We start from the raw sequence: 27,238 nt of genomic DNA, 5'->3' as shown, positions 1-27,238 counted from the left end.
AGGACCGATCTATCAAAATGAACCTGCTCTGATTTAAACCATCCTACTATAATTCTGGGTTTATGTGCAAAAGATAAACCGACCTGATCAGATTTTCTTTGCACTTCTCTCTGAACTTCTCCGAGTCATTTCTGATGCGATTCCGGATCTTCACGACGCTCTTTGTTTGTCGTTTTTGTTTCTTTAAACAAAACTCCGAGGCTTTCGCAGAACACCAGGATTCATATGGAGGGTAAATTAAATAGAGATGGACTCTCTTCACTTACTACCACATTTTCAGAAGCAGTTTGGTGTCAGCTATCTGGTTAAAGAGAGCTGAATAAATGTACACATTCTACACTTTTTAAAAGCTTATTTGTAGAAAAACTTTGGTAACTGTGGCATATCCTGTTCCGTCTACCTAAAAAAAATCTCAGTAAAATATGTAGAAGTTTGTGGTTGTCAAAGCATAAACAAGAAAATCAAGCTGTATGAACATTTTTACCACAGACCCATATGCCAGAATGCTGCTCTCTCTTTCTTGTGCCTTTCACAATGTCCAGCATCGACATTTGTATGTCCTCCTACACACACACACACACACACACCTACTACACACACATTTGTCTAGGTCCAAATGGTGCGGCTCAACTAACAAAAGGATCAACAGGAAGCGGCTAATCCTTGATCTGGGCGTCGTCGCAAGAGTGACCAGAAGCCTCACACCGAGTCACATGCTCGTATACACGCACCCGTAGAATTCACCCTAATTGCTTTTTAAATTTTTTTTTTTGAAATGTTGGGGGGTTTTTCAGCCCAGAAGCAGAAGAAGGGTATCGCTGCTCATCTTTTGGACTGCGTGGGGAGAGGCAGAGCAGGGCACACGCACGGGTGTAAACAAAGCCACCACGAGCAGGATGGTCTCCAGCGTGTATCCCTGTGTGTGAGTCGGCGTGTGTGCGTGTGTGTGTGTGTGTGTGTGTGTGTGTGTGTGTGTGTGTGTGTGTGTGTGTGTGTGTGTGTGTGTGGCACGCTGCGGAGACTGACAGGGAGGCAACATGAGAGGGACAAGCCTTTTAACATCTGGCTAAGCACTGACAGGAAGACGCACACACACACTGGGGAGCAGGCAGGCAGGTCCCAGTCCTAATTATTAGAACACTCTTACTTAACTTAACCCTGCCACCAGACCGTGACAGGCAGAGATGGAGGGGGAGGAAGAGGAAGAGGAAGAGGAGGGAGAAGGGCAGATTTCTGTGAGGACGAGCAAAAAGGATGAGTGTTTCTGTCTCTCCTTGGCTGGTTTTTAACTCAGACCGAAATGAAATTTACTGACAGCGATATGATATTGAAACATAAATAAAATAAAGACATTAGTACAGCAATATACAGTATATATAAATATATATGTGTGTGTGTGTGCCACCTGGTTAGTCTAAAAACAAAATCCAACTGAGTGGAGGGGCTGTGGAGCAGGAATTTCACCACTAAAACTAAAGATGGATAAAAGACAAAAGGTTTCCTTCCCACGCTTTATTTGTTTGCTTGATTTATTTTTTACTTTTCTGACTTTTTTCTGTAGCAGAGTCATTTGTGCAACTATTCGGGATGAAACAACGGGCCTGAGATTTGCTCCGCTGAAGGGACAGAAGAAGAAAAGAGAGCAGGCCTCTCGCTGTGTGTTTTAACAGCTGCATGTGCGTCTGACATTTAAGCCGTTCTCATACCGTTGGGAATACAAAAAATGAAAAAAAGGAAAAGGGAAGAAATAAATGGGAATTCTGATTTTCTTTTTCTTTTTTTTTTTTTGCTAAGTGACGTAACGCCAACTTTTTCATTTTACAAATAACCGCGAATCTTCTGCTCTAAGTCAAACCAGGCAGGTGGGATCTGTATTTTCACTCTGTATTTCTTGATCTCCCCACTATCTGCTCTATCATTCTTCCCCACAACTTTTTCTCTCTTTTTTTGTATTGGCTTTTATCTCGCCTTTTAACTCATCCCACCATTTCCTCACTGACGGGATCCTCCCCGCCCTCTGCGCCTGGAGAGTTTCCTTTCTTGCCAAACAAAATTTACTCTCCTTTCTCTCATTTCTACAACAGCTATCCAACACGCATTTTGGATCCCCTTCTTCCTTTCTTTCCTTATTTCTGTCTTTCGTTTCAATTCACTGACTGTGGATTCGTTTTTGAAAAACAAGCTTTCCAAAGGGAAGATTTTTGTCCGCGTGTTTACTGGATATCTAGAGTGTTTGAAGATGATGTCGCTGAGGCTCAGCTAGTGCCTGTATAGCATTGTTTTCTGTGTAGGAACCTCAACAGCCGCCATCTTTTCCTCATCTCTCATGCGTCATCTTGAAAATGTAATGTGAAGAAAACATTGTTAAAGATGTAAAATGTTCAAATCTCCATAACATAACGTCAACACATATTATTTCCTGAATAGTTGTATTATACCCAGCTTCTATTTATGTATCTATGATCTTTTACTATCTTCTGGAAATAGTGTGACCTCGGATCACACCCAGAGTAACTCCAGATGTCTTTCTGTTAGTGATATTCATTTATTGGCGTTACAGCCTCATTGGCTTACAGGGAACTTTGAGTATAATACAGAAAATCGTTTTAAATGTTTAGTGGACAAAGTGGCTGTGGAGCACTCTAATGATGACAATGAAAGGAAGAAATGTCTGATGGAAGATGGCTCTATTGAACCTGAAAGCGTGAAAAATAAACCTAGCAACAAAAAAAAAAGCTAAACTAAATGGTCATGGACAAAGTTATCAAAACTTCATAATAATGCTCATGCTTCCTTCAACAGGTTAGGATGGGTCTTTATAAAAAGGCTCATTAAATTTTTTTTTTGCACAAAACCATTCTCAGATAATGGACCTGTCACTTTAAATCCAAATAAACTGTTTCTGGTCACTCCCTCCACACCCACCCTGTAGTGCGTCATTTATAATCACTTCTTGCACGTGCAAAAATGGCTGCAAACAGATGTACAGTTGTAGAACAGCACATGTTCGACCTTGAAGCAGCAGAATCGGAGCCTCCTGCACAAACATCAAGAATGCAGCAAGTGGTTTCTGAACGGTAAATTGTAAATGAACAACAAAACACTTGTCTTTTCCAACAGTACACAGTGGTAAAATCAACTGAGCAAACATGCTTGCTCTGAATGGGCTGATAGATGGAGGGCTGGGCTTAACTGAGGTTGCTAGGGAACGGGGCAGTGCCCACCCATTGTGACTTCGTAATCGGGAGGTTCTGGAACCTCTCGTTTTCTGAAAAAATATCTTATTGCCAGAAAAAGGCTTGGATTGTTTCTGGAAGCAGTAACGACACACAAAGTGCTAAAACATACAGAAAAAGGAATTTTGCACAACAGATCCCCTTTAACAACTTAATGGAAAGAGTGAACAAAACAAAGACAAATTGTTTTGTAAGAATTTTAGCCAGCCGCTGCTTATTAATTTTAGCCAGGTTGTTCTTCTTTTGATTTCTTTATTGCTTATCGTGTTCTTAAAGTTGCCATTTTACAATCGACTGGTTGGAAATTTTATGTTTAAAAGCCCAGAGGTTTGAATAGTCTGTTCTCAAAACAGAGGAAAGAATATCGGTTTAAAAGAAGATCAAAAATAATGTCGCGAGGGCCTGAGAAAAAATACAGACAATCAACAAAGGAAAAGGGGAGGGGCTGGGAAAAAAGAAAGTAGGCTTAATTTAGCATTGAGGGTCAGGTTCAGTGTAATTCTCAAAGCCTTGTAAAAGTGCAGAGCCAAGAGAACGTCAACAAACAGACTACAGCTGTCGCGCTCGCACCGGGAGACACTCATGCATATGAGAGGAGGCGGATGGTGGAAGTGAGAGAGGAAAGGAGGAGGCACGGAGACAAGAAAGAGGCAGGAGAAAGCAAACAGGGTAGAACGTGCTGATACCAAAGAACACACACACACACACACACACACTCACACACACACACCCACTGACACCTCATCCAACACCAGAAAATCCCCTCAACAAACAAACAAGTGCACCGCAAGGGTGGATCGTTCAATTTGTCAACAGTCCCATTAATTCCAGCCTCATATCCCATAATTCCACTCCTTCTTTAAGTCTCTCTCTTTTTGCACCTCAAAACCCTCCTCCTCTGCTTTCTCTTGAATCCGTTTGTGCTCATGCTAAAACCTCGACAATCTGTGTACAGTAAATGCTAATGGCTTTTGCAACGGCGCGACGTGCGCGGCCCTCTTTAAGGCATGATGGGGCTTTTATGTGCAGGTTTAGCGGCTGACAGGTTAGCGGGTTTAGTTAACAGCTGACGTGCCTGCCGGTGCAGTGGCGGGATCTAGGGGGCTTAGCATTGAGAAGGCCACTGTTGCTTGGAGTGGCAGCGGACTCGACCGAATTTCACAGAAGAGACGGGGATTGCGGGATTTTCGAGACGTTTAATGCTTTTGTTCTGATGCGTAGAGACAGTCGAGCGTGGATCGCATTTACACTTATGGACTTGGATAAAAGGTGTGATCGGATTGTAAGTGGAATGAATGATTAAAAATATAAATATATATGTACAGTATATATTATGAATTCCCTATATGTGGAAAAGAACATGCCAGGATGACACTGCAGATTATTCTATTAAAATTTCTATACTAAAAATGACAGAAATCAGCTTGGGAAACAAAGAGATAATGTATGAAGTGCCTCTCAAAAGGGTTCTTATGCCTTTAGTCAACTTTCAAACACAAACTTCAACGTTTTTTTTTTCTCTTTCAATAGACTGAAACTAAGCAGTGGAAAATGGTGAAGCGGAAAGAAATTTATATATTTTTCAGTGTGGTATGCCGTTCTATTCAGGCCACTTTATTCTGATACCCCCAAAATAAAACCCTATGCACAGGGATAAAGTTGTAAAGAAGGTTGTATCTATGTATCTTTTCATTTTTTTTGTCTTATTTGGTTTTGTCCTGTCCAGGTATACCATACCACTCTATGGAAGTAAGCTGGTTAATTTACTCATCGTCCCAGTAAAACATGGCGGTCACCGTCCAGTAGGAAGATTGTGAACTTAAACTTTGAGCGACGCTACGACTGGATGGTTTAAATCAAAATATACGCCCTTGTTAGAATGGAACAGTCAAAGTCCAGATTAAAATCTTTGGTGAGACTTGAAAATTGACTGACGCTCTCAATCCAGTCAGACTGACCTTGAACTATTAGAATGAGCAAAAGTCTTAGTCTGAATATGTGCAAAAATAACAGAAAACATATCCAGAAAAACCTGCAGCTACTGAAGATATTCATGCTTAGCATTGGCTGCACAATGCAAACACAGGGACTGCTTTTTAGATTTTCATTTGTAGAAAGAAACGAAAACAACCCTTGTCCTCCATTTCCCTATTATGCACCATTTGCTGTTGGTCTAGCATATTACAACCCAATAAAGTACTTGATAAAGTTTGTGGTTGCGACATGACAAAATATTTAAATGTTCAATGAGTACAAACTTTTTAACATGTCCATACGTAGAGCACGGTACGTAGTTGCTACTGTCCATGTGCTGCTCAAACACTCAAACAAATCTGACGTAATCAACAGCGAAGCCTGGAACTATTTTTGCTTCCCGTTGGTTTATGGCGTCCATAAAGCCACATGTAATTAATTTTCACGTGGACGAGAGATATCTGCACTTTATTAGCAATTGTAAATTAAATCCAAAGATTACAAATTATATCAGCGCTGAAAAGTTACCTCGAGATACCTCAGCACACCGGGACAATACGTTCCCTGTTATCTTCGACGTCTTTGCCGCACTACAACGTGTCCGTGAGATCTCTCAATAAAACGTGTTTTGTGAAGTTGAGAAGAAAAGAAAAATGCTAATAACCCCCAAAGTAGTGAAATGGTGCAAACATTGACATGATATTTTAAACTGCTTGTGTACCTTCTATATAAAGACTCAAAAGACGTTACTGCTCTGTGACCACAGTCAGTAATGATACTTTATGATCCCAAGCATAATAAAGCTCCTAATCAGTATGGCAGTCCAAAATAGGTTACTGTGCGAAGCTGCCAGCTAGCTACGTGAGTGTGTAGGGGTGTGCATGCAGGCGTGTGTGTGTGTGTGTGGGGGGGCGTGTGTGTGTGAAACAGCAAAAGCATTACCCTCATGGGAATGTCCCAAAGAGTTGTTTGTTCGTTACGGCTCCTCTGGATAGCCAAGCTCAGTGAAGGAGAACCCATAACGCTGTGCTGTAAGCAGCTCCTCCACACCCTGAAATGTCTTTAAAGCCTATGGCTGAGGTGGAAGCTGCTTTTGCTAACTGTTAACCTGGCTAGGTACAGATTCGAAAAATATCTAAAGACATTCCACTTGACTTGACTCTGTCCCTGGTGCTTGATCTTGTCTCTTTAAATCACACCCATGTACGTAATCTTTAGCCACCCTCCCACCGCCGCCAGCCGCTGGGTCTCGTTTTCTTTCATTTCCCGCCTCAACTTTTCTTCCTTCATTCCTCTTTCTCACCCTCATCCGTCTCTCCTGCGATGGTCTTTTTCTTTTTTTTAATCGGATCAGTCTCAGGTCGTCGTCTCTGTCTCTCATCTGTTCCATCATGGACGAATCACCCACTCACAAATCCAAAGACGTGAGAGAGAGAGAGAGAGTGAGAAGATGGAAGATTGATGTATTGATGAGAAAACAGGCGGAAAGTCTGTTACAGCTTTTAATCTGGAATGCAGAAAAATACGGACTGCCCTAATTAGACGGCGCGAGCCCGGATCTCCGTCTGCACATCTCCCAATTTGCCACCAGGATCCGACGCAGCTTGTTGACATGTGTAGGAGATGTCGCCGGTCATGCTAAAAAGCTGTTTGTGTCTCTGCTAGAGTGTTTGTGTGTTTGTGCTTGGAGCTTTGACAACCCCGCGACCACACACGCCCACACACAAACGCAAACGCAGCCTGCCAAGTGTAAGGGTGTGTGGGTAAATCTTTTGGCAATGTGGCTGCCAGTGCAAAGCGATGATGAATGCTGATGGCAAAGAGCACGGCCAGTCTCTGAACCCGTCACACACACACACACACACACACACACACACACACACACACAGATATGCGCACACACAGTGATCAGATTCCCAGTGCGTGAGGGCCAAATGGCATCGTTCCACTGGTAAATGCTAATGAGACCAGTGAAGCTTGTGGACTTGTGAAAGGATACCAAGAGCCAGGAGAGATGATGACAAGAGAACATAAATGGAATTGTTCATTGGTGTAAGACAACTCTGTGAGTTTCCTCACAAAATGTAGCAACTTTGTTTTTCTCTTTACATTGTTAAAGTTGTTCTTATGAGAAAGCAATGCAGGAAAGTGTCTGTCTTTATCTTAGGCTGACCAAATCTCTAAATCCGTCAAATGATTGAGGAAAATATCATTAGAAATATGACATATAAAATCCTTCAATTGTGTGATTGACAAAACTGGTAGAAAACACGACTCGATACACTGCTCCAAATTCCCCAAATCAAATTTTTTGTGAATAGACATAAACTATGCCGTTATCTGAAATTGTGGTTGATAAATGAGATATTGAAACTAGGACCACATAAAGATGCCTACTGATGTGTAAATGTGGTTAACGGGTGATTGGGGGATTGGTCAAATGGGCTAACCAAACCTGTCTTCCAAGGTCTTTATGGAGGGACGTTTGGGTTGAAAAGTGACATTTTCAATGCATTTTTAAGGCTAAACAAAGAAAATAAATAAACAGAGCTAAAGGACACACAATGATCAGATTCCCATAAATGACCATAAAACGATGTCCATGCATGTTGGGAGTTTGAAGGACAGCTGGTTTAAGAAGTGGTAATGCTAGCATTTACCAAAGAAAACCATTTTCTTTGTAAGCTATGCAGAAAGTGCAATCACACTCAATACAGGGTTATGGGAAACATAACTCAGTACTCACAGCGTTCAATGCGGTCCTCTGGGCTGGAGGAAGTCTCTCGGTCTGACAGGAGGCCGGACACGGCGAAGATCTTTTTCCCGCTGTCCTCAACTGCTTTCAAGGCGCTACTGGGCGAGCCTCCCTGAGGGATCTGGGTGCCGCCAAAGTCATACTCTTTCCCCTCGGCATCAGAGTAACGCAGGTGGGGTGAAGCTTCCGCATCCAGGCAGCCCTTGAGGCGCTTTGCCGGGGTGAACGCAGATTGATAACCGCCCGGTGCCCCATCCCGATCTTCCGGAGGTGAGGCAAAAGGCCTGAAGGCGCCCACACCGCTGTGGTTCAGCATGCTGATGGGCGAGCAGTCCAGGTTGGGCGGGGCGAACTGATGATGAAGGTGGAGGAGGGACGGAGGAAAGTCCCTGTTGGGAAATCCTGGAGGGACCGCGCCTTGACGGTGATACATTGATGCAAAGGTGTACGAACCATTGTTGAATGGCAAATGGACATCCTTTTCAACAGAGACCGGGACGCCAAAGGGGCGAGGCTGCTGGCACGGAATCGAAGCATCACGGGAAGCTTCAGCAGTAGAGGCCAACACCATGAGGGCTGGAGAAGCAAGAGGGTTTGGCAGATAGGAGGAGCTCTCCATCTTGAAGGCTGCCCGGTGGAGGTCCATGTCTGGGCGGTTGAAGGACGTTGTAAGGATTTTAGGAGGAGGAGGAAAATATTCCTCCTTAGGGAAGCTAAAGACAATACTCAGTAGCCCTTGCAATGAGTCTGATAGGAATCAGGAGACTAGGATGTTTACTGAAATGATTTTGTCTTTGGAGAAAGTCTCTCAAGAAACTCAAATCATCTACTGTTTCGGCAACCAAATTCACAAGGGGATGATTTGGCTCAGATCATTCAGGTAAAAGCCACTGCCACTGGACCAGTCAGTTTTGGAGGTTGTCTTCCGGAGCAAGAGCAGGTAAAATCTTCCCTCGCTTGCAGATGCTGGATGTGATGTTGAAGTCAAATGGTCCAAAAAGGGAGGATATCTGTGGATTGTCAAAGCTGGTTCCTCATCTTCTGGCAGTCAGCATCTGAGAAGATTAAGAAAAACACAATTTGGTCAAATTAGAAAGAAATCAAAATGCTTTTGCACCTTCACAAGTTTAGATGCAAAAAATGGGTACCCAACTACCTAAAGTCCTTTGCTTTTCGATATGTATTCCAAATAACAAGAACCCAGACACACTCTTGTCCTAATGCTATTCCTCAAAGAGGCATTAAGCATTTTCAGCAGACAGACTGATGTCTGTAAGCAGAGAAAATAAAAGGACCACCCGTTGTCCTCAAGTTGACACCGTTGATCCGATTGCACAAATCCTTCCTTTTTGAAAAAGATGGCGTACAAACATTTCAAAACCCCACTTTCACTTTCTTCTTTTACAAAAAAAAACTTTTCCAAACCCTTCTCACATCACCTCTCTCTCTACGTTTTTTTTCTCCACATCTCATCTCTTTCAAGTCGTTTTCATCTTGTCCTCACAGCCCTCCTTATCCGACCGTCTCCTCCTCCTCTTCATTTTCCTTCCATCCTCATCACCTCTTCTCATCTTTCCACCACTATCTATTCTCCCTCATTCCTCCATGTCAGATCTTGGGTTTAAGCAGCTTATACCAACCATCTCCCAGGATGTTATTGGACCAGAACCACTTGTCTTAAGATAAGGGGACACACACACACACACACATCTGATAAGAGCCTGTGTGACTCAATGTTCAGCTCAACAGCTGACTCAGTGGGGCGAACGTAGCCCCTCACTCTTGCGGGCTGTGTCGTCCTATCTCTCCATCTAACCACTATTAATTCCCCCAATTTTTGCTATCTGTGCCCCCTTTCTTTTTGCATCTTTCCTGTCAATCTCTTCTCCTCTCATCCCTACATCTGTCCCTGATGTCTCCACCTCAGCCTCGTCTTTCTCCCCCGGGTGACTCAGATGGGCGATATCATATCGGCCTCTCCATCTGCCGTCCACCAGTCAGAGGAAATCTGACTGAGTGAATAAATTAGCCGTACTTGACCTCACGACCCCCCCTAACCCTCCCGCCTAAAGCATCCGAAGCAAGAGACCAGAATTTTCTCTCCCGGGGATTAGATTGTCGGAGGGTACGGTCGGTTGGAGGAACGCAGAGAGGAAGCCGATGAAATGCAAAATAGCATCTTAGAGATGTTTATCTTCATAGGGCAATTTAAAGGTGACTGGCTTGTTAAAAGTCCAATATGTTACATTTAAAATGGGTAAAGATATCTCTGTCATACATGTGTGAGGAGATACTTTTTTTTTTTTTTGGCGTAAAATGCAGGTGATTTTCTTAAGTCTGCTTAAATGACAGGTCACAAATGTATTAGTTAAACTGTTACAAGCAATGCCTAAAATAGATTTTATTACAAAGGTCAAAAATTAAAAAAAATTAAAAATAACTTTTTTTTAAAGTCAGATTTGTTGCACAAAACAATGTGAACCTGCTGTCAGCATGTTGCATCATCTGTGAATCAAGTAAGTCATTATTACTATTATTATTACTATTATTATTATTATTATTATTATTATTATGAGCCCCTAACATGGAGATCATTTACTTAAGCTTGACAACTTGTAGACTCAATATTTGAGACTCTTATTTTGACGTAAAACAGGAAGCCGTTCTTCAGCCGCCTTGTTGTGTTCATTGGACAAACTAAAAGGAACTTGTAGTTTTGTGCATTGATGCATCTTGGATACATTATGTGCTAAGAAAGAATTTACTACTGAACTTCAGCAATGCAGTCTTTTTTTAAAGCATCAAAGGTTCTGATTAGAATAAGTTTAAGTTTAGTAGTGGAAGAAAGAAGTATATCCGAAGTATAAAAGGAAGAAGTAGTTATTGAGTTGTTGCCAGGTCGATGTGACAGTGTTAGCAATTCAAGCCACTTGCCTGGCATCATTGCAGTTATATTTAAGAAAAATAAACAGTGAAAGTAATAGGCGAGACAAAAACAGTACATCAACAATGTGAGGATATTCCTGACCAATGGCAGCTAAAAGACTAAATCTGCTTCATAGCTTCTATTCAACAAAATGCCACATTTCACAGTTTATTATTGAGTGTACAATACGTTGGCTCATTTCTATTTTACAATTTCAATGCTATTTTGGCTTCATGGCCACCTAAAAGTAGAAAAATATATCAACAAGTCGAACTGGACAAGACAGAGTCTTTGTTTTCATCAAATTTAATCTTTGTCTCATGTCATAGATGTAGCTGTCATAACCCTGGTAATGTATGCTTGTCTAAACACACAGCAAACTTTACCTCACACAGCATCGAGTGGTGCAGTGAGCTGCTCTGGTTGAGCTTCAAAGCTTCGCCGACTACCATCCAGCATCAAAGGAAGAACTCCCTGGGAAATGAAAGAAGAAGAAGAAACGTCTTTTATAGCTACCAGCTGTCCAAAACAGTCAATTTTCAAATCAATTTTCAAATCTGATCTGGGACTTGGCATTCTCCTGTACCTCCCACACAAATACACACACCCACATGGAAAACAATGCTGCAGCAGAGAAGGGGGGGGGGGGGGGGCGCTGGGGTCGTGGTGGGAATCTGTGCTCCGGGGAAGAGAGGAGGAGATGGTGAGATGTTTTACATTACCACAAGTGTACAGTGGACGCGTGTGGAGTGAGAACAGCTTACGATAACACACCTCTGGTCTGGAACGATGCCACGGAGTCACATTACACATCTCTCATCCTAATTCACCAGCAACATCAATGCACTTGTTATTTTCCTCTCTGTTGTTGGTCACGCCGAAAGTAGCACCTTGCAACTTTAATCCTAGTAAAATTTCTTTCTTTGAACCACTCTTCTGTTACTTTCCTGTCCAGTTTATTTGCTCTCTTTTACCGTTTCTCAACTGGCTCTTCGCTCTGTTCCCTCCGCGTGTCGGTACATGCGTTCCCTTGAACAACCTTTAGAAAAGGAGGCTATCTGAGGTGTTAATATACATGGGGGGGCAACACGCTGATGAGCACAGAGATATTCCAATTTTATCATCATTACCCCCAACAAGCCAAGGGGTTGGCGATTCAAGGGGCCACTAAGTGAAGGAGCCAATCCAATAAGAGGAGAACGGATGTTTCCTCACAGGCCGCAACGCGCAAGGAGAGGAAGGGGAGGTGGAATCTAACTAAAGGATGGGAGAGGGGAGAAGACGGAGACGAAGTGAGGAAACAAGAGAAGAATAAAAGATGGAGTTAAAGGCAGTCTCGTGATGTTTTGTTTTTCTTCCCACCAATCAATGTACAGTGACAATAAAAACACAGATAGGGAAAGAGAAATGGATTTCCACATCAGGATTTCAGGATGTCCAGAGTGTTTTAGAAAGTGCAAATGAAGATACAAGTGTAAAGTCTGCTTTATTTATATTTGTGCTGATGACACAAAGAACTAAGTACCGAGGTAACCAGCTGGCGTTTGCAAACACACTTGGGCGACTTTCAGTGGATTCTCAGCATGCAAATAAAAACAAGTTGATTGACAAAGTCAAAGGAAGCGCCATCAGCTGCAAATTCATGGAATCTTTTTTTTTTAGTTTGTTTGATTTGTAGGGTAGACTTCATCTTGATTAGACAATAATTAAAAACTCTACAATTTAGCCCAGTGTATTTTAAGCCTGGCGGGCCACCAGGCGTGGTCTGTGCCCCCACCAGGCTAAGCATTGCTTATTTATTTAAGTCTTTCTAAAATGTTAGCATTTTTTAAAAGACTTTATAGTCAGTGTTCAGGTGTTAATCTTCAAATATTTCAACAACACACAATTATCAAGTGATATTTTCAAATTTCCTGTCAACTTTAAACATTTTGTAGCTCAAAAAACACGACAAGCTGTTGGATGAATGACTGCCCTAGCGCCCAACCGCCGGGCTTGGCAAGTTTTCTGGGGGAAACCTTGATGACATATTGCTCTGCAATGCATTGTTACCGTAACAGGTTGCATAGAAAAGTCATGAGTCAGAAATGTATCTTTAAGGCAATAAAGTGGAGGAAACAGTAATGTGATCAGAGCTAAAGGTTACAAATATTGTCTCTATGATCCAAAATGGCTGCCCTGTGTCTTGGTGATACACTAACCATGACCCCGACCCAACCTTACATCTAACCCCAAAAACAGCACTTCTTCTGATGAGCCCCATGCGTTGGGACCTATAAGAAGCAGAGGTTTCTCACAATGTAGCATTTTTTGGTAAAATGGGAGTTATAATGTGAGAAATGTTAAAACACACATACGGTACATATTACACGCATTAATTTAGCCATGTATGCCCTAAAACTTTTAAACTATAACACCGTTGATTATTATTTTCCTATCAGTAGAGTAGGTGTCAAACATTCCCTTATGTGTAATTTAAAGTGCAATCGGCCACACATGTAATATCTCCCTAATAGAAGTGTCAAACAGATGTTAATGGAGAGTGATGCGTGTTTCCTTCCCCCCCCCAACCTTATTTCCAGGACAACAATCATAATTCCAGGCGACGTACACCTATGCATATCATCAATATACGAGTGCAATTACTTACCATGCAAACACGCCGAGCGTCGGCCGGATGCCACTTACAATCCCATTTACCACCGCGCGAGACCGCCCACGCATTGTGTGACACCGGGCCGCGCGCGCGTTTCGTAATAGGAAATGTCACGAGGGAACATTTACCACGGTGTCATTATTTGATTACAGTGTGCAGGAATGATACAGTTGTCAGCGCGATATTAAACACAGAGAAGCAAGAGAGAGGGGCTTTTTCACGTCAAATTTGCACTTTAAGTGACAACGTGGCGCAAGTCCGACGAAATTGCAGTGTCAAAAACAATGTGCTTTAGCGTCGACGCCGGGGGGAGAGCTTCGGCCTTCAAATACGAGTTACCGGAAGGACGAGGGTTCTGTGAAAAAATGTGGGGTTTTTTGCTGTTTTGTTTTTTAAATCATAGAATGTTTTTTGATTGTAAGACAAAACAGGTGTGAAATTTAAAGGGCACTGAGGATTCAACACTTCAAGGCAAACAGAATAAAATGTACTTTCATTCATCTCTCAGATAATGCAACACTCTTCCTTTTCGTCAAACTCTTCTGAGTGTAGATAAAAATATCCTTTCTGTCGACTGTTGTCGAAGTAGCTTTCTTTTCTTTTTTTCTTTTTTCTTAGCAGCACTGCTTTGAGTGTCTACTCTAACTGATGCATTTTATGGCAACACCAAGACGAAACATGTCATGTCAAGTTTTCCAGAGTGTCTGCTGAGTTTTGGAGAGGAACGAGGAGAGAGCATCCAATTTTTTTTGCCATAAAAACGTCTTGTCAGCTTTGACTGCTGGGTGTGTGTGTGTGTGTGTGTGTGTGTGTGTGTGTGTGTGTGTGTGTGTGTGTGTGTGTGTGTGTGTGTGTGTGTGTGTGTGTGTGTGTGTGTGTGAGTGTGCGTGTGTGTGTGTGTGTGTGTGGGAAAGTAAAGCAGCCGAAGAGCTGAGGGTTTTTCTTTTCTTTTCATGGAGATGGAGAGAAAAGCAGGCAGTCTTAAAAATAAATAAAAAAATACGTGGGCCAACCTAAATGTGAGTGTGAGTTAAGAGTGTTCACGATTCCAGCTCTCCGGGTATATTTAGAAAATGTTGACAAGCGTGAAAGTGCCACTCTTGCATTTTATTACAAGACGGGCCAAGCTATGTCAGTCCTCTTAACTGCCTGGTGAAGACACAAACACCCACAAACAAACAAAAAAAAAGAAATATGAGAGTTTTAGAGCTAAAAACATTGTCACAAAGATCAGGCCTCAAATGTAGAAATCATAAAAACAAAAGCAACCAAAACCAACTGTTCTTAATACGAAGCAAACTAAAGTAATTGTGCTCCTTGCTGGTTTGTCTTTAAGCCCGACCAAAATGTTTGGCTTATTTTTTAAAAGTAAACTCCTTTTCAACGTCAACGGTAAGCTGAGCGAGGCAATTGTTCGATACAGGAAGGCGATTTCAAAACGAGCTCAAGTCTATCACTCTATCTGCGTGAATGATTAGCGGGAAGTGGAAACATTTTAGAGCCCTTGGCGGTCTTCAGAGGACTGGAAGTCTCGGCAAATTCACCTCAACATGAGATAAAGAAACTGCAAAGAAAGAAACCAAGCTACATCGAGACTCTACAGGCCTCTAAAGTTTGCCCGTTGAAACATAAGGTTCATGACAGCACATTTTACAAAAAAGACCAAGCAAGGGAAAAGTGTATTCTCTATATAAAGAATAGAATATGGGTGAAGTTGTATGGATGGACCCCACAGCTACTGGAACAACGTTGCTTGGACAGGATGAGACCAAAGCAGAGGAAGATGGCAATTAAGCACAACATACAGTTTGCTAAGGATCTGGTGTTTGTGAGGATTTGGTCTGGTTTTGAAGACATATCATGTTAGCACCTTGTAGCTATTAAGAATGCAGCCGTCTCTCTCTGCAGCGCCATACAAAAGGACCAAACCTCAGCTTCACCCACTGAACAGCAGAAGAGCTGGCAAACTGAAGCAACTTGAGAAAGAAAATTGGTCAAATTTCCTGCACACAGATGCGAAAAGTTGATAAAATCACCAAGGAGCCCGTTCTGCTAAAGTTGGTTTGATGAGAATAGAATCCTGGTGTTTACTTCATTTAAAGATTTTTTATGAATAGCGTTTTGATTTCTGCTAGATCTTTGCTCTGTAAACGATAATCTGTAGACCAGGACTGAAAACACGCTTTCATACCCTAAAGACAAAGACGCCACTCCTATTTAAAACCCCTGAAAGATTCAAAACGTTTTGCCGTCATGACGCAAGCACAAGCAAGGGGATGGTCAAAGTAAACTGCCTGCGTGTTTTTGCGTCTGGGGCCTTTATTTTTTGTTTTTCTCCTTTTTTTTTTTTTTTTTTTTAGCAAAATGGAAACGTCCTGACCTGCAGACAGGTCCGTTCTGTATTCCAGACGGTTTGCGATGTTTGTGCCTGTGCGAGAGAGAGAGAGAGCGAGAGAGAGCGTGTGTGTTTGCTGATGTCCGAAGCAACAGTCGATACTATTGAAATCTACTCATTCATGTCTGGCCATGAGGCGAAGCTCAAATGTCCTTGTGAATAAGAATCACAGCCATTTGTCTCTCCGTTCTCTTCCTTTTCCTTTCGCATGTCCTTGTCTTAACTTTCAGCTATTAGAAGGAAGAGAAAAAAAAAACACAATATCGTCTCGGAATGCCTTTCAAATATCTAATCTCGCGTTTCCTTTCTCTGCGTTTTCTCCCCTCTCGTCCCTCTCCGATATGAAATCCGTAAGCGTGTTAGTCGTCGACAGCTGCTGCGCCACAACAACCGAGACAAATATCGCCGGAAGATTTGATAAGAGGCAAACAAACACAACACAGCGAGGCGGACGATGACGCTCGGGGAATATTCTGGAGCAAAAAAATAAAAAAATAAAAATCAATAATGATCGGATAAGCTTGGATTCAGTTCACTGGAACACGTTTGGTGGGGATGTTTTATTTAAGCAGGCCGCCTTTTTTTTTTTATTGATGGATTTTATCGAATGCTTCCGCAAAGAACAAAAAAAAAAAAAAAGATTCACTGCTTAAGTTTTGCTTTGACTTCAGAGACAAAGTCGAGGCCAGCAGAGGAGAAATCGCTTTGAGAGAAAAAACACAAAACAAAACCGACGTGTGATGGGGATTTTTGCACTTTATTTATTTATTTATTTTTTTTAGTAGGACTAGGAAGGCTCGCTTTAGCGGGGCCAGCTAATTCCTGGTTCCAGACAGGGCTTAGCTGTTCCATTGCTCATAAATGCCTACCTTCAAAGTGTATTTCTGGCCCACTGGTAAACCAGATCTATTCCTTTTGTTATGCTTTCAGTTGGCTCCCAGGCACCGATATTAAGTAGCTTTTTTTTCCCTTTTTCTTTTTTATTTGTCTCCTGTGAAGTGCAACATTAGAGCTGACCTGAAGTTAAACAGGGCCCAAGGCAGATTAAGACTCGGGGCCCCATTTCCAGTTAGCTCGTTATCCACCACTAAGCAGGAGGTGTGTGAGACGACACATGGCGCTGGTTTCATCAGAACAAGAATTTACTTTGGTAATGTTTTGGGAAAACTCTGGATTTTTTTTTTTAAAAAGTGTTTTTTTGTGTTTTTAAAATCTGTTGGTAAATTTCCAACAACTTACAGAGTGTGATCAGTGCCAGGGTCCAGGGTTCACCTGTCTATTATTATTGTTATCGACTAATTCCATGGTGGGTTTAATATAAAAACATAAATACATATACAGAATTTTTTTGTATCCGGATCCCTCGTTATGTCTCGGCATGGGATGGGACGAGACGCGTTCCCACCACTAATGAGTTTGTTGCATGGTCTGTGTCATTTCAACCACTAACATTTTCGCCTTTTCTGTTTGCGACACACACGTCTTACCCTGAGCTCTCACGAGCTCCCCATCCCACTCACCCCAGACCAGCAGGGGGCCCCCTAGGCAACTGGATGTACCGCTTATCCTTTGGCCCGGCTCTCTGCAGCACGTTTCAGCTTATGTGTTTAGCATGCTACGTAGAGAATTGCAGACTTTCTCAATCTTCATGGAACATGGGCAGGTTTGTAGAATTCTAACCCCATCTAAAATCTAATTTAAATCGATTAATATTGCCTCATACATACCAGCAGATAAAGATTTTGATCTTCTTTGTCAGAGTGTGACTGGGGGTGTGTGCGCGTGCATGTGTGTGTGTGGTAGCATCTGCCCTTGCATGAGTCTTTATTACTGTGCTGGGTTGTACAACAGCAGTCTCTAATCTAGCCGGCTGGCAGGCAGGCGGCAGGCCGGCCAGTCATTACAGCAAGCTGCATGCAAGTCAATTAGATGAAGTTTAACAAGAAAAAACTGCTGCCAAGTTAAAAAAAAAAGCAAAAAAAAAAACTGTTTTCACTCACTGATTTCTGCTGTGGTAATCCTCTTTTGTATAGTTTATGACGGCGATTTAAAACAGAGGAAAACTTATTGTGCTTTTTGGTGTGGGTGTCCCGTCCTGGCAGGAAAGGCAGCAGTGGGTCTGGCTTGCCATTCAATGTTGGTGGCCTTCAGAGATGGCCCAACAACAACATCTGTAGAAGCCGTTTTGAAAATCAGAAAGCGATTACCAGGACATGAAGGTGGAAATAAAAGCGAAACAAAGGGATGATATCGATCAAAGGACTTGGATGCCGACTTGGAATTTTTTGGGGGGGCCCGATTTTGCGAGGGTGTATCGTGAGCGTCAGCCGGAGTGCGCGCGTACAGGCAGACGCGCGACGGGATGTGTTCCTGCAGGTACGCGTGTCCATTTACACGCTCATCAGCCTGCCCCACTCCCCTCACCCCACACACACCCACACTCCCCTTCCATATCAGCCTCGCTTCCTGCCCGCATGACTTACAGGCCGCACAGAGAACGATTATAACCAGGCAGATAGCGCCTGTGTGCAATCGATGAGAGCAAATGCACCAACAGTGTCTTCTGGGGAGGTGTGTAGAAGGATGGGTGGGTGGGTGGGTTGGTGATGGGGAGTGGGGTGGGCACATATTAGCTTATTTTCCAAGCAGGGAGCTTGTGATCCGGTCAAGCAATGCAGCTGACAAATGGGGGAAGAAACCTGAGAGAGACGTTATGCGAGGAAGGAGGGGCCGGTTTGGGCCCTGGAAGGATGGTGAGAGGCACCGGAGACGGAGACACGGAGCAATATAGGGAATAGAAAGTATCTGACATCCGACACAACTCCCCCCATTAGGCTAATTCTTTGACTTTCTCTTGTTGCCAATAGCGTCTCCAAGTGATATTTCCCTCTGTAACGGCATTACGAGAGGGCTGCCTTCTCCAATGCAATCAAACCATTAAGCACAGCACAGCATCCTCCTCTATGGAGTGATTTCCTTCCAATAGAAAACGACTGGATGGGAGCTACTCCACTTTCCTGTCATCAATAACAGAAATAAGTGTGTCTGTATGCATATTTGCAGGGGGAGAGGGAGAAAACTCGGCTCTACAGAAGGGAATTTTGTCGGATGATGCCATTAGCAATGGAGACAGATGTATTTTTTCGAAGATATGGCAAGGAAATGACGTTGGGACTGATTTATGAAGGCTCCAGAGGGGAATGAAGGGGCAAAAACAAGGTATAAGTGACAGATATTAAACAGCGGCACGCCTTGGGGGACACAAACAAATCGGCAAATAGCAACCAAAAAAAAAAAAACAACAACAGAAAGACGCTGCGAATCTTTGAACAGGTAATCAGGAGATGGAAGCCGGTATTTGGTGGTACGTCACAGCCAGATCTCAGCAGTGGCTTAATGGGGTGATAATCAATGGGCCCCAAACATTCATGACTGGATGTTTTCCAAGCATAATTTCTGTGGGGCTTGATTTCTGTTGGATTGTCATGAATGACAAAAAAGTAAAACTATTCGATGAGGACCAGGTCAGTGATGTCGGATGTCATGGCAACAAGCTTTAAGTCCTTCCCTTTGGTTTTTGGTGATTCACCGTAAGCACACCAGTGAATCCAGTGTATTTGGAATCTTCTTAAATTCCAAATACCCCAAGTTTGGGGTATTTAGAAAAAAGCTAATGTAAAGATTCTTTCGGAAAAAAAAAACAAGTCTACTTTGACATGGGAAAGCACAAATATAGTTCAAATTGATTCGTGCCTAATTACGAATGGTTTCTAATTTGCACGAGTGCAAGAAAGTCGTGTTGATAAGGCACCAAAAGTGGCTCCAGCCCCGCAGGCCCACATCCTCCCAAATCTGGCTCTCGGTTGAACACAAACGCAACGACAGAATTTCAGGATTTTCACATAGGCATGTCGCTGAGGCAAAACTTGACATTCAGGTCAAACCCCTGCTCAGAGTTTTCTGAAGAGCGTTTTAAGTTCTCAAATTCAGCAAGCCGGAGCCTTTAATGGCCATCACTATGTCATTCAGGCATGATTTTTAAAAGCGAGGCCGGTCAAGATTTCAAAACATTAAAAAAAAAAAACTAACAACTGATTCAAGTTTATTTTTTTCCTCCTCCTCTCCAACATGCTTGCATTAATAGAAAAAAAAATCTGCATATAGAAACGATCAGTCAATTTAAAAGGGGTGGCCTTTGCACCACCTTCCCTTCCACCCCGTGATCATGTCCACCCCCAGTGGTCGCCCTGTTGCCAAATGCTAAACTGAAATTAATAAACACCATTATCCGTGTAAGACTTTCGGCCTGAGGAGGCAGTGGGGTGGGTGGCCAGTAAATTAAAGAGATGGCCAATCCCCAGCCTCCCTCAGAGGCGCCACGGTCTGCAGCAGCAGAAATACGAATCTCACTTAGTCACACCGGACCAAAATTCTATCTGAAAAAATAAATAAAAAGCTGAGGCATAATAATGTCAATGAAAAAATGTCAAATCCAAGCTTTCCAAAAATAAAAGTTCAAACACGGAACATTAGACGGATCCATTAAAAAAAAAAGTTCTTACAACACAATCTGAGCAGCGGACAGGCTGCAATTTTCAATGCCTCAATAATAATAATAATAATAACAACAATAAAGGAATCACGCCTTTCTTGTATTTGATAAGACCGACAGCGCTACAGTGATTTTGCCTCCGGCCGCGCATCTAATCATGATCATTATGGCGTTAACGAGATAACAATGATGGCAAAGTTTTTGGAGATGCAAAACGCGTCCGGCGCACTTTTCTTCTTTTTTTTGTTTTTTTTTTCTTCTTCTTCTTCTCCCCCCCTTTTCCTCTCTGCTGGTGTCAAAACACGTGTTATTTACCGGCGACGCGTTCGTTTCAATTACCGCACCGCGTGCCGAACAAGGGCTCTTATTAGCACAACAAAATAACGCAAAAGTGAAGGGGGAGGGAGGGGAGGACGGTGTGTGGTCTCGAGAAGCAGAGAAGGAGTTGGTTGTGCTTTTAATGAAGAATTAGGATTTAGTACATATTGATAGGACTTAATAGACTGAAGGGGGTCATCAAAGCAGTCGCGACTGAGCGGCTCGTGGGTAATTTACTATCAGTGTCATCTTATGGGACATAGAGGGGGGGGCGGGGGGGGGGGGGGGGTTAATCCGTGCGTCATGACGCATTAATATTTCCACATAAAAGATCAAAAAACACACTTTGTGCATGAGCTAGTTGTTATTATTTGATGAATCCCTAGGAGGTTTTGCGGCTTTTAAACACCGCCACTGGCATCGGGTTAGAAAACGAACTCGTCATTAAAAAAAAAACAACAAAGAAAAAATCATTATTAATTATAAACTGGAGAAATAAACAGAGGCGGTTCAGGTGTGGCACTGAGATCATTTCAAACAAACTCGCGTGTCCGGATTTTTTTTTTTTTTTTTTTTTTCCCCCTCACTGCGGTGGATGTTGCCGTGGAAGTGAAAGCCAACTTATTCACCTGGCAATTAGAGACGCGGAGAGAGAGATTAGTTTTTGTTTCTTTTTGTTGTTTTTTTCTTGGCACCCAAATTTAAAGAAGCTTCCCCTCCTTGGCGCACGTCGATCCTGCGGCAGAGCGGCGTGAAATGGACATTTATTTTAGTTCGCTCGTCGCGGCGGCGAAGAGGGAGAGAGCGGGCTGAGGAGAGGAGATCAATGGGGAGCAATAACAGCTGACTGCGGGGTGAGAGCGGGGGAGGGAGAGGCTGCTGCTGCTGCTGCTGCTGCTGGAGGAGCAAAACGCTGACAGATAAATCCTCTCCTGCTCTACTTTTCCTCGAACATCGACACTTTCGTTCCTCTCTCTCTCTCTGTTTTTTCTTTCCTCGCGCTTATAGATTATACTTTTGGGACGAGAAATATGGTTAAAAAACAAAAACAAACAAAAAAAAAAAACAAGTTCAGGCCTAAAAAAAAACAAGAAAGAAGAATCTTTAAATTAAAAGCGACACATGAGCACCGGATTTTAAAAGCACACGTTAAATTCTGTCGCAATAATAATAATAAAAAAAAACAATAAATAAATAAATAGTAACATTAAAAAACTAAATAGTATCTTTTTTTTTAAATCTAACAACTGGCTAAGGTTCTAAGTAATAACGCCGAAAGTTGCAAAATACGATCGGATGTATTGATTTCATTAGAAACGAGGTGGGAAACATTGCGTCTTCAAAACAGTTCCACTCACGCAATAAATAAGCGAGCTGCGACCTGAAATAATAATAATAATAATAATAATAATAATAATAACACTTTTTAAAAGATAAGAAAAAAACTGCGTTTAAGTAAGTAACCACAACTTTGAAATATTAATCCAGGCCTAATTAAAAAATGGCATTTAATTTAAACGTTCCGTAAAATAATAAACAGAAGAGAGCATCTAAAATAAGAGTCCTTCAATATTTTATTATTATTTTTAATTTTTTAAATGATTGTTATTATTAGACAAGACTTTAATGTTGAAAAAAAACCTTAATGAATTGACAGAAAATAACTGTTTAGCAACCTAAACGATCAATAAATAATACATATACAATATATAATATATATGTCTACATAATTAAGGCTTTAAAAAAATCTTTATTTTAAAAAAATGATTTTTTTTTTAATATAAATTTGTTTCATAGAAACAATATGTAGGTCCGTGTTTCAAGAGCGGAAAACACGACTCGCAGCTGTTTCGTGAATTTATTTCTTGCAATATATTCTTATTAATATCGACTAATTAGAACATAACTCCAGATTGAGTGAATGACTGTCAGGCGTGTCACTCTGTTATAACTCATGATTTATCGGCACGGCGGTAACTGCTTCCTGCGACACCGTCTCGTTTTGCACTTTAAGGACAATTAATCTAATATGTTCAGCAGGTAAATTGCAAAAAAAAAAAAAAGAAAAGAAAGAAGCTTTTGCTGGTCGTTTAAAGCTAGAGCTGATTGATCTGATCGATAAAAAATCAATCAGAACGAGTTCGTCGTGGAGGAATGTGGTTAGAGCTCCGGACCCGGACCCGGAACGGAGTCTCCGAGTTCCTGTTTTTGGAGGAGCCGTAACTCAATCATCGGTGACCCGCCCCGGGCGCACCTTTGCTCCATGAAGTGCCTGTAGCTTTTTTTTTTTTTTTTTCCTTTTTCGTCTTACGCGCAGTTTATTGTTGGCACCAACTCGGGAAAATTGGTGCTAATAACTCCGCCGTACTTTCCGCGCGGCCTTCTAATTGTATCATTATTCTCTCCTCTTCCGAGCGCCGCGCGGCCCGTCGCTGCTGATTGAAAGGGGGGCGCGTGCGCGTCCCCCTTGTAACTTGTTGGCTTCCGTTCTGCCAACAAGTTACACAAAAATGACAAATGAATAAATAAATAAATGAATAAATAAATAAATGAATACATAAATCTCGCGGTCCGGAACAAAATCATCTGGGGAAAACGGCAGGGAAAAGTTGGTACGATTTCATCTCGGATCTAAAATGTCACGAGAAGCGTTTAAAAAAAAAAAAAAAAAAAAAAAAAAAAAAAAAAAGTTCACTCAAACTCCGTTTATTTCACTTTTATTTTTCAGACTCTTCCTCGTTCCTCTAAAATTACCGATGAACACAACCCTATTAAATTCTCCCATATTTTCCTTAATAGATACCTCAGACTTAAATGATGGGCGACACCGAGTCAGCAGCAGCTCTCAGTCCGTATTCGGGCTCTCTCTGCCCGAATGAAGCTGGAGGAATCCCGCCTTAGGGGTCTTCCAGAGGCTGCATTGGTCTCGGCTTATTTAGGAGAGGGTGGGGGGGCCGATGATGTAAATTATATTCTCTCCCCCCGTTAACAGGTGTTTCCCAACTGCTTTTTTTTTTTTACGCCCCCCCTCTATTCCCCCTTTGAATGTGTGTGCGTGTATGTTTGGGTGCGTGCACGCGCCCACGTGCACGCGCATCCTCAATGCAAGCCGTCTGTTTCTCTCCCCGAGACATTAACTTTAACAAGGTTTTCCACAAAAAAAATGACCCATTTGCGAGGTAAAATGCACGTATCTGCCACCAATTTGTGCTAAAAAAAAAATCTCACATCCCGCCAACCCCCCTCGCTCTCATTGCTTTGTTTTCTTAAAATAGTTTTTAATGATACGAAAAAGTAGGATTTGAATGAAAAACAAAACAAAAAGAAAGAACAGTTTTCAAGTGGGACTGAAGCGCAAATCCTGTGATATAGAGCAGCAAGTTAAACGTCGGCTTACTTTATGCAACGCATCCAAATGTACCTCATTATGGTCTTTATTCAACCGCAGCTATAACTTGGTTAGTATATGGCTATTAACCCCACATGCGCTCCATATTATGACCTCTTTTAATACCCTAACGTAAACGTAACTGGAACATTCTGTTGGTTGTATGTCTAAAAAAGAAAAGAAGGATAAAGAGAGAGCTGCTGGGTTCGTGTTCTTGATCTCCAACTAAACATAGCTGGGAGCAGAAGGCCGGCGGGTGCTGATAAAAACTCCAGGAGAAAGTTTCTTTTTTTCAATTTTTTTTTTTATTCTGGTTCCATCAGTGCGAAAAGATCGGGAACATTGTCGGAAAGCCGAATCCTCGCCTACAAATCTGCGTTCAGTACTCATAAAAAAAAAAAAAAAAAAAAAAAAGTTGAGAAAAGCATCAGCTGCGTTCTGTGGAGAGAGCTAATGCGCTTTAGTGACAGCAACGTGTGCGTAACGGCATCGACGCACGCACCGCAACAAATCAAGATGCCACTTTTCTCGTCTACGGGAACCCCGCGGCGCACACTGAACGCACGCGCCTGCACGCGCACGCAAATGAAGACGGTTATAAACGGATTTTAAACGCACGCGCGTAAAGTGTCCAAAACCCGTGCCGTGATTCTTTTTTTTTTTTTTTTTTTTTAATAATAATAATTTTTCTTTTTTTCTTTTGCGCAACAGTCGCGGAGAAAGTTCGAAACGCTTCCAAGGAAATCAGAGAGACGCGGCGAGCGCGACGGAAAGGAAAGGAGTGAAAGCGGAACGCGTTCTGCGCTTCAAAACCAAACAACAAACAACAGACAGGAGTTACTCACCTCTCCGTGGCGAGAATCCGCTTCTACTGAAGACGGCTGCTTGGTTTCCGGCGTTTTCTTCTTTCCCCCCTTCTTTCGTTTTTTTTCTTTTTTTTTTTTTTATTATCCTCTAAACAAACCGAAAACTTTTCTGCGGAGTTGGGAGTATCATCGGCGCGGCACCGACCCTTTCTGGACGAATACGCAGCCGCAACCGGGAGATAACGTGGAGGCGAGTTGTTGTTGTTTTTTGTTGTTGGAGAGGTGGGGTGGAGGGGAAAGAGCCAGAAAAAAAGAAAAAAAAAAAAAAGAAAAAGAAAAAATAAGTAGTTAACACCTCCTCTTGTTTGTTAGTTTGCCACAGCGCAACCGGAGAGCAGGACGAGGGAGAGTAAGGGACTTAGAGCGAGAGAGAGAGGCTGACTTTCCACCACAGACACGCTGTAAAGTGGGCATCAATGGCACGATCGCGCACAGAGAGGGACGACCAGTGAGGAAAGGAGCGGAGGAGCCGGCGAGAGAGAGCGCTGGATCGCAGAAACGGTGGCAGGCAGTGGTGTGAGGGGAGGGTGGCGGTGCTGCTGCTGCGGAGGAGGAGGAAGAGTGGGGAGGAGGGGAGTCACAGTGCTCAACAGCGACGTGTGTAAGGCTGGAGCTGAGCAGAGAGCGTGGGGGTGGATGAGGAGGGACGTGAGGGGGGAGGGGAGGAGAGGAGGGTGACCGGGGGTCCAGGGCGCACCGAGGTGCAGTGCTGCCGCGCAGCGCTCGGGTTGCTCAGTGCCGTACGGAGGCACAGAGAAGGAAAACCTCACAAAACAAAACATTTTTTTTTTTTTTTTAAATCTAACAATCACCCGATTCTTTTTGTTTTTTCTCCTCGTCTCAACTGTTCTCCATAATGCAGACAAACCAGCGGCCTAAACCGAGCAAGAGCAAACTTTACGGATTAAAGCACTCATATATATTTAATAGATTAAACATGAGAATACATTTTGAATCAAATAATAATAAAAACATTTTGTGGACTGGGTTGTTCCCCCCCCCCCTGCTCCTTTGCTGTCTGGCGTTTCGTTCCCCTGGGTGATTTCCACTGCGCTTTGTGCGCAAAGTGAATGAATTATCCCCCCTTCCCACAACCTCCTCTCTCTTTCTCTTCCCTCCATCCCAGCCCCCCCCCCACCCCCACCCCCCGTTTTTCTCTTTCACTCGCTAGAGAGAGACGGCTATTTGCCATAAAGCCAATGAAGTCCAGCTCTTAACAAAAAGAAGTGGACTAGCAGACACTCTTAGAAAGTGGGTACTAGAGAGACTGAAGTTAGTGAGACAGAGGGAGAGAGTTCACTAAAGCCGGGCTGGGTGGCTGAGGGACGCGAGACTCACGGTGATAAAACACACTTGTCAGAATGTGTAGTTTTGTATTATGTCCAGATACTCAAATTCTAATTCTCCGTTTGCACATTGGATGCAACAATACAGAAGTTTAGATGCATTATAAAAATAATAATTTGTAAAAAAAAAAAAAAAAAAAAAAAAAAAAAAAGTCAAAATGAGGCTTTAACCAAGTTGTTTCATAATAACAATAATAAAAATAAAAGTAAATAATAATAATAATAATCCAATACCTAATTTGTCTTTCCTGATTTGTTGTTTCTCCCTTTATGGGAGTTAAATTAGAAGTACACCTCCCGGTTACCAGCTTCCTAAATCAAACCATGTTGACCAATGATCTGAATACTAATAAAGAAGAACGTGTGCAGGGTTTAAAAGTTTATCTCACTTGAGAGAGAGAGAGAGAGAGAGAAAAAATGCTTTTAAATGATCTGCTAAGGAAAACGCGAGTCTTAAACGACAGCAGCTCTCCTGTCCCCTCTCTGCTGCGTCCCCCTGCTGGCCACATGTGGAAGTGAACGTGTATCCACCTTGATCCTGGAGCTTCTCCTCCTCTCTGAACTGCTGAGTGTAATGGCCTTCGACTGCATAAATGAAAACTGTGTTCCAGAACTCCAATGCCTTTTGTGCGCAAAATCAATATTTGAAGGGATTCTTTAGGATTTTTTATTTTTTTAAAATGTAATGCCTTTTTAAAAGGTGAGAAGCAGGTAAGATTCTGTCTACAGCGTATAATGCATCTGGCATCTTAATTTTATATGGATCCAGACAAGTTTGGCCTTCAGTGGGAAAACAAAACAGCCAGTATAAAAGGCCCCAAAACCA

At 42.5% G+C, this 27,238-nt stretch overlaps 1 protein-coding gene across 2 annotated transcripts in view; it reads right to left on the bottom strand.

Moving 5' to 3' along the window:
* rnf220 (ring finger protein 220) overlaps positions 1–25,616 on the bottom strand; it is a 195,503-nt gene extending 169,887 nt beyond the window's left edge. The window contains exons 1-3 of one of the 2 annotated variants that reach the window (XM_023335199.1): positions 25,046–25,616; positions 11,278–11,365; positions 7,957–9,020 (exon numbers count right to left, since the gene is read on the bottom strand). In XM_023335199.1, coding sequence (XP_023190967.1) covers positions 7,957–8,611 — 655 coding nt within the window. In that variant the 5' untranslated portion in view covers positions 8,612–9,020; positions 11,278–11,365; positions 25,046–25,616. The remainder of the gene's footprint in view (positions 1–7,956; positions 9,021–11,277; positions 11,366–25,045) is intronic. The other variant, XM_023335200.1, reaches the window with a different exon arrangement.
* Between the last annotated feature and the right edge of the window lie 1,622 nt (positions 25,617–27,238).

This window comes from Xiphophorus maculatus, chromosome 6, assembly GCF_002775205.1.
Source record: "Xiphophorus maculatus strain JP 163 A chromosome 6, X_maculatus-5.0-male, whole genome shotgun sequence".
NCBI lineage: Eukaryota > Metazoa > Chordata > Actinopteri > Cyprinodontiformes > Poeciliidae > Xiphophorus > Xiphophorus maculatus.
Note: the sequence above shows the minus strand (reverse complement) of the source record. Positions and strands in the feature narration are given on the sequence as shown.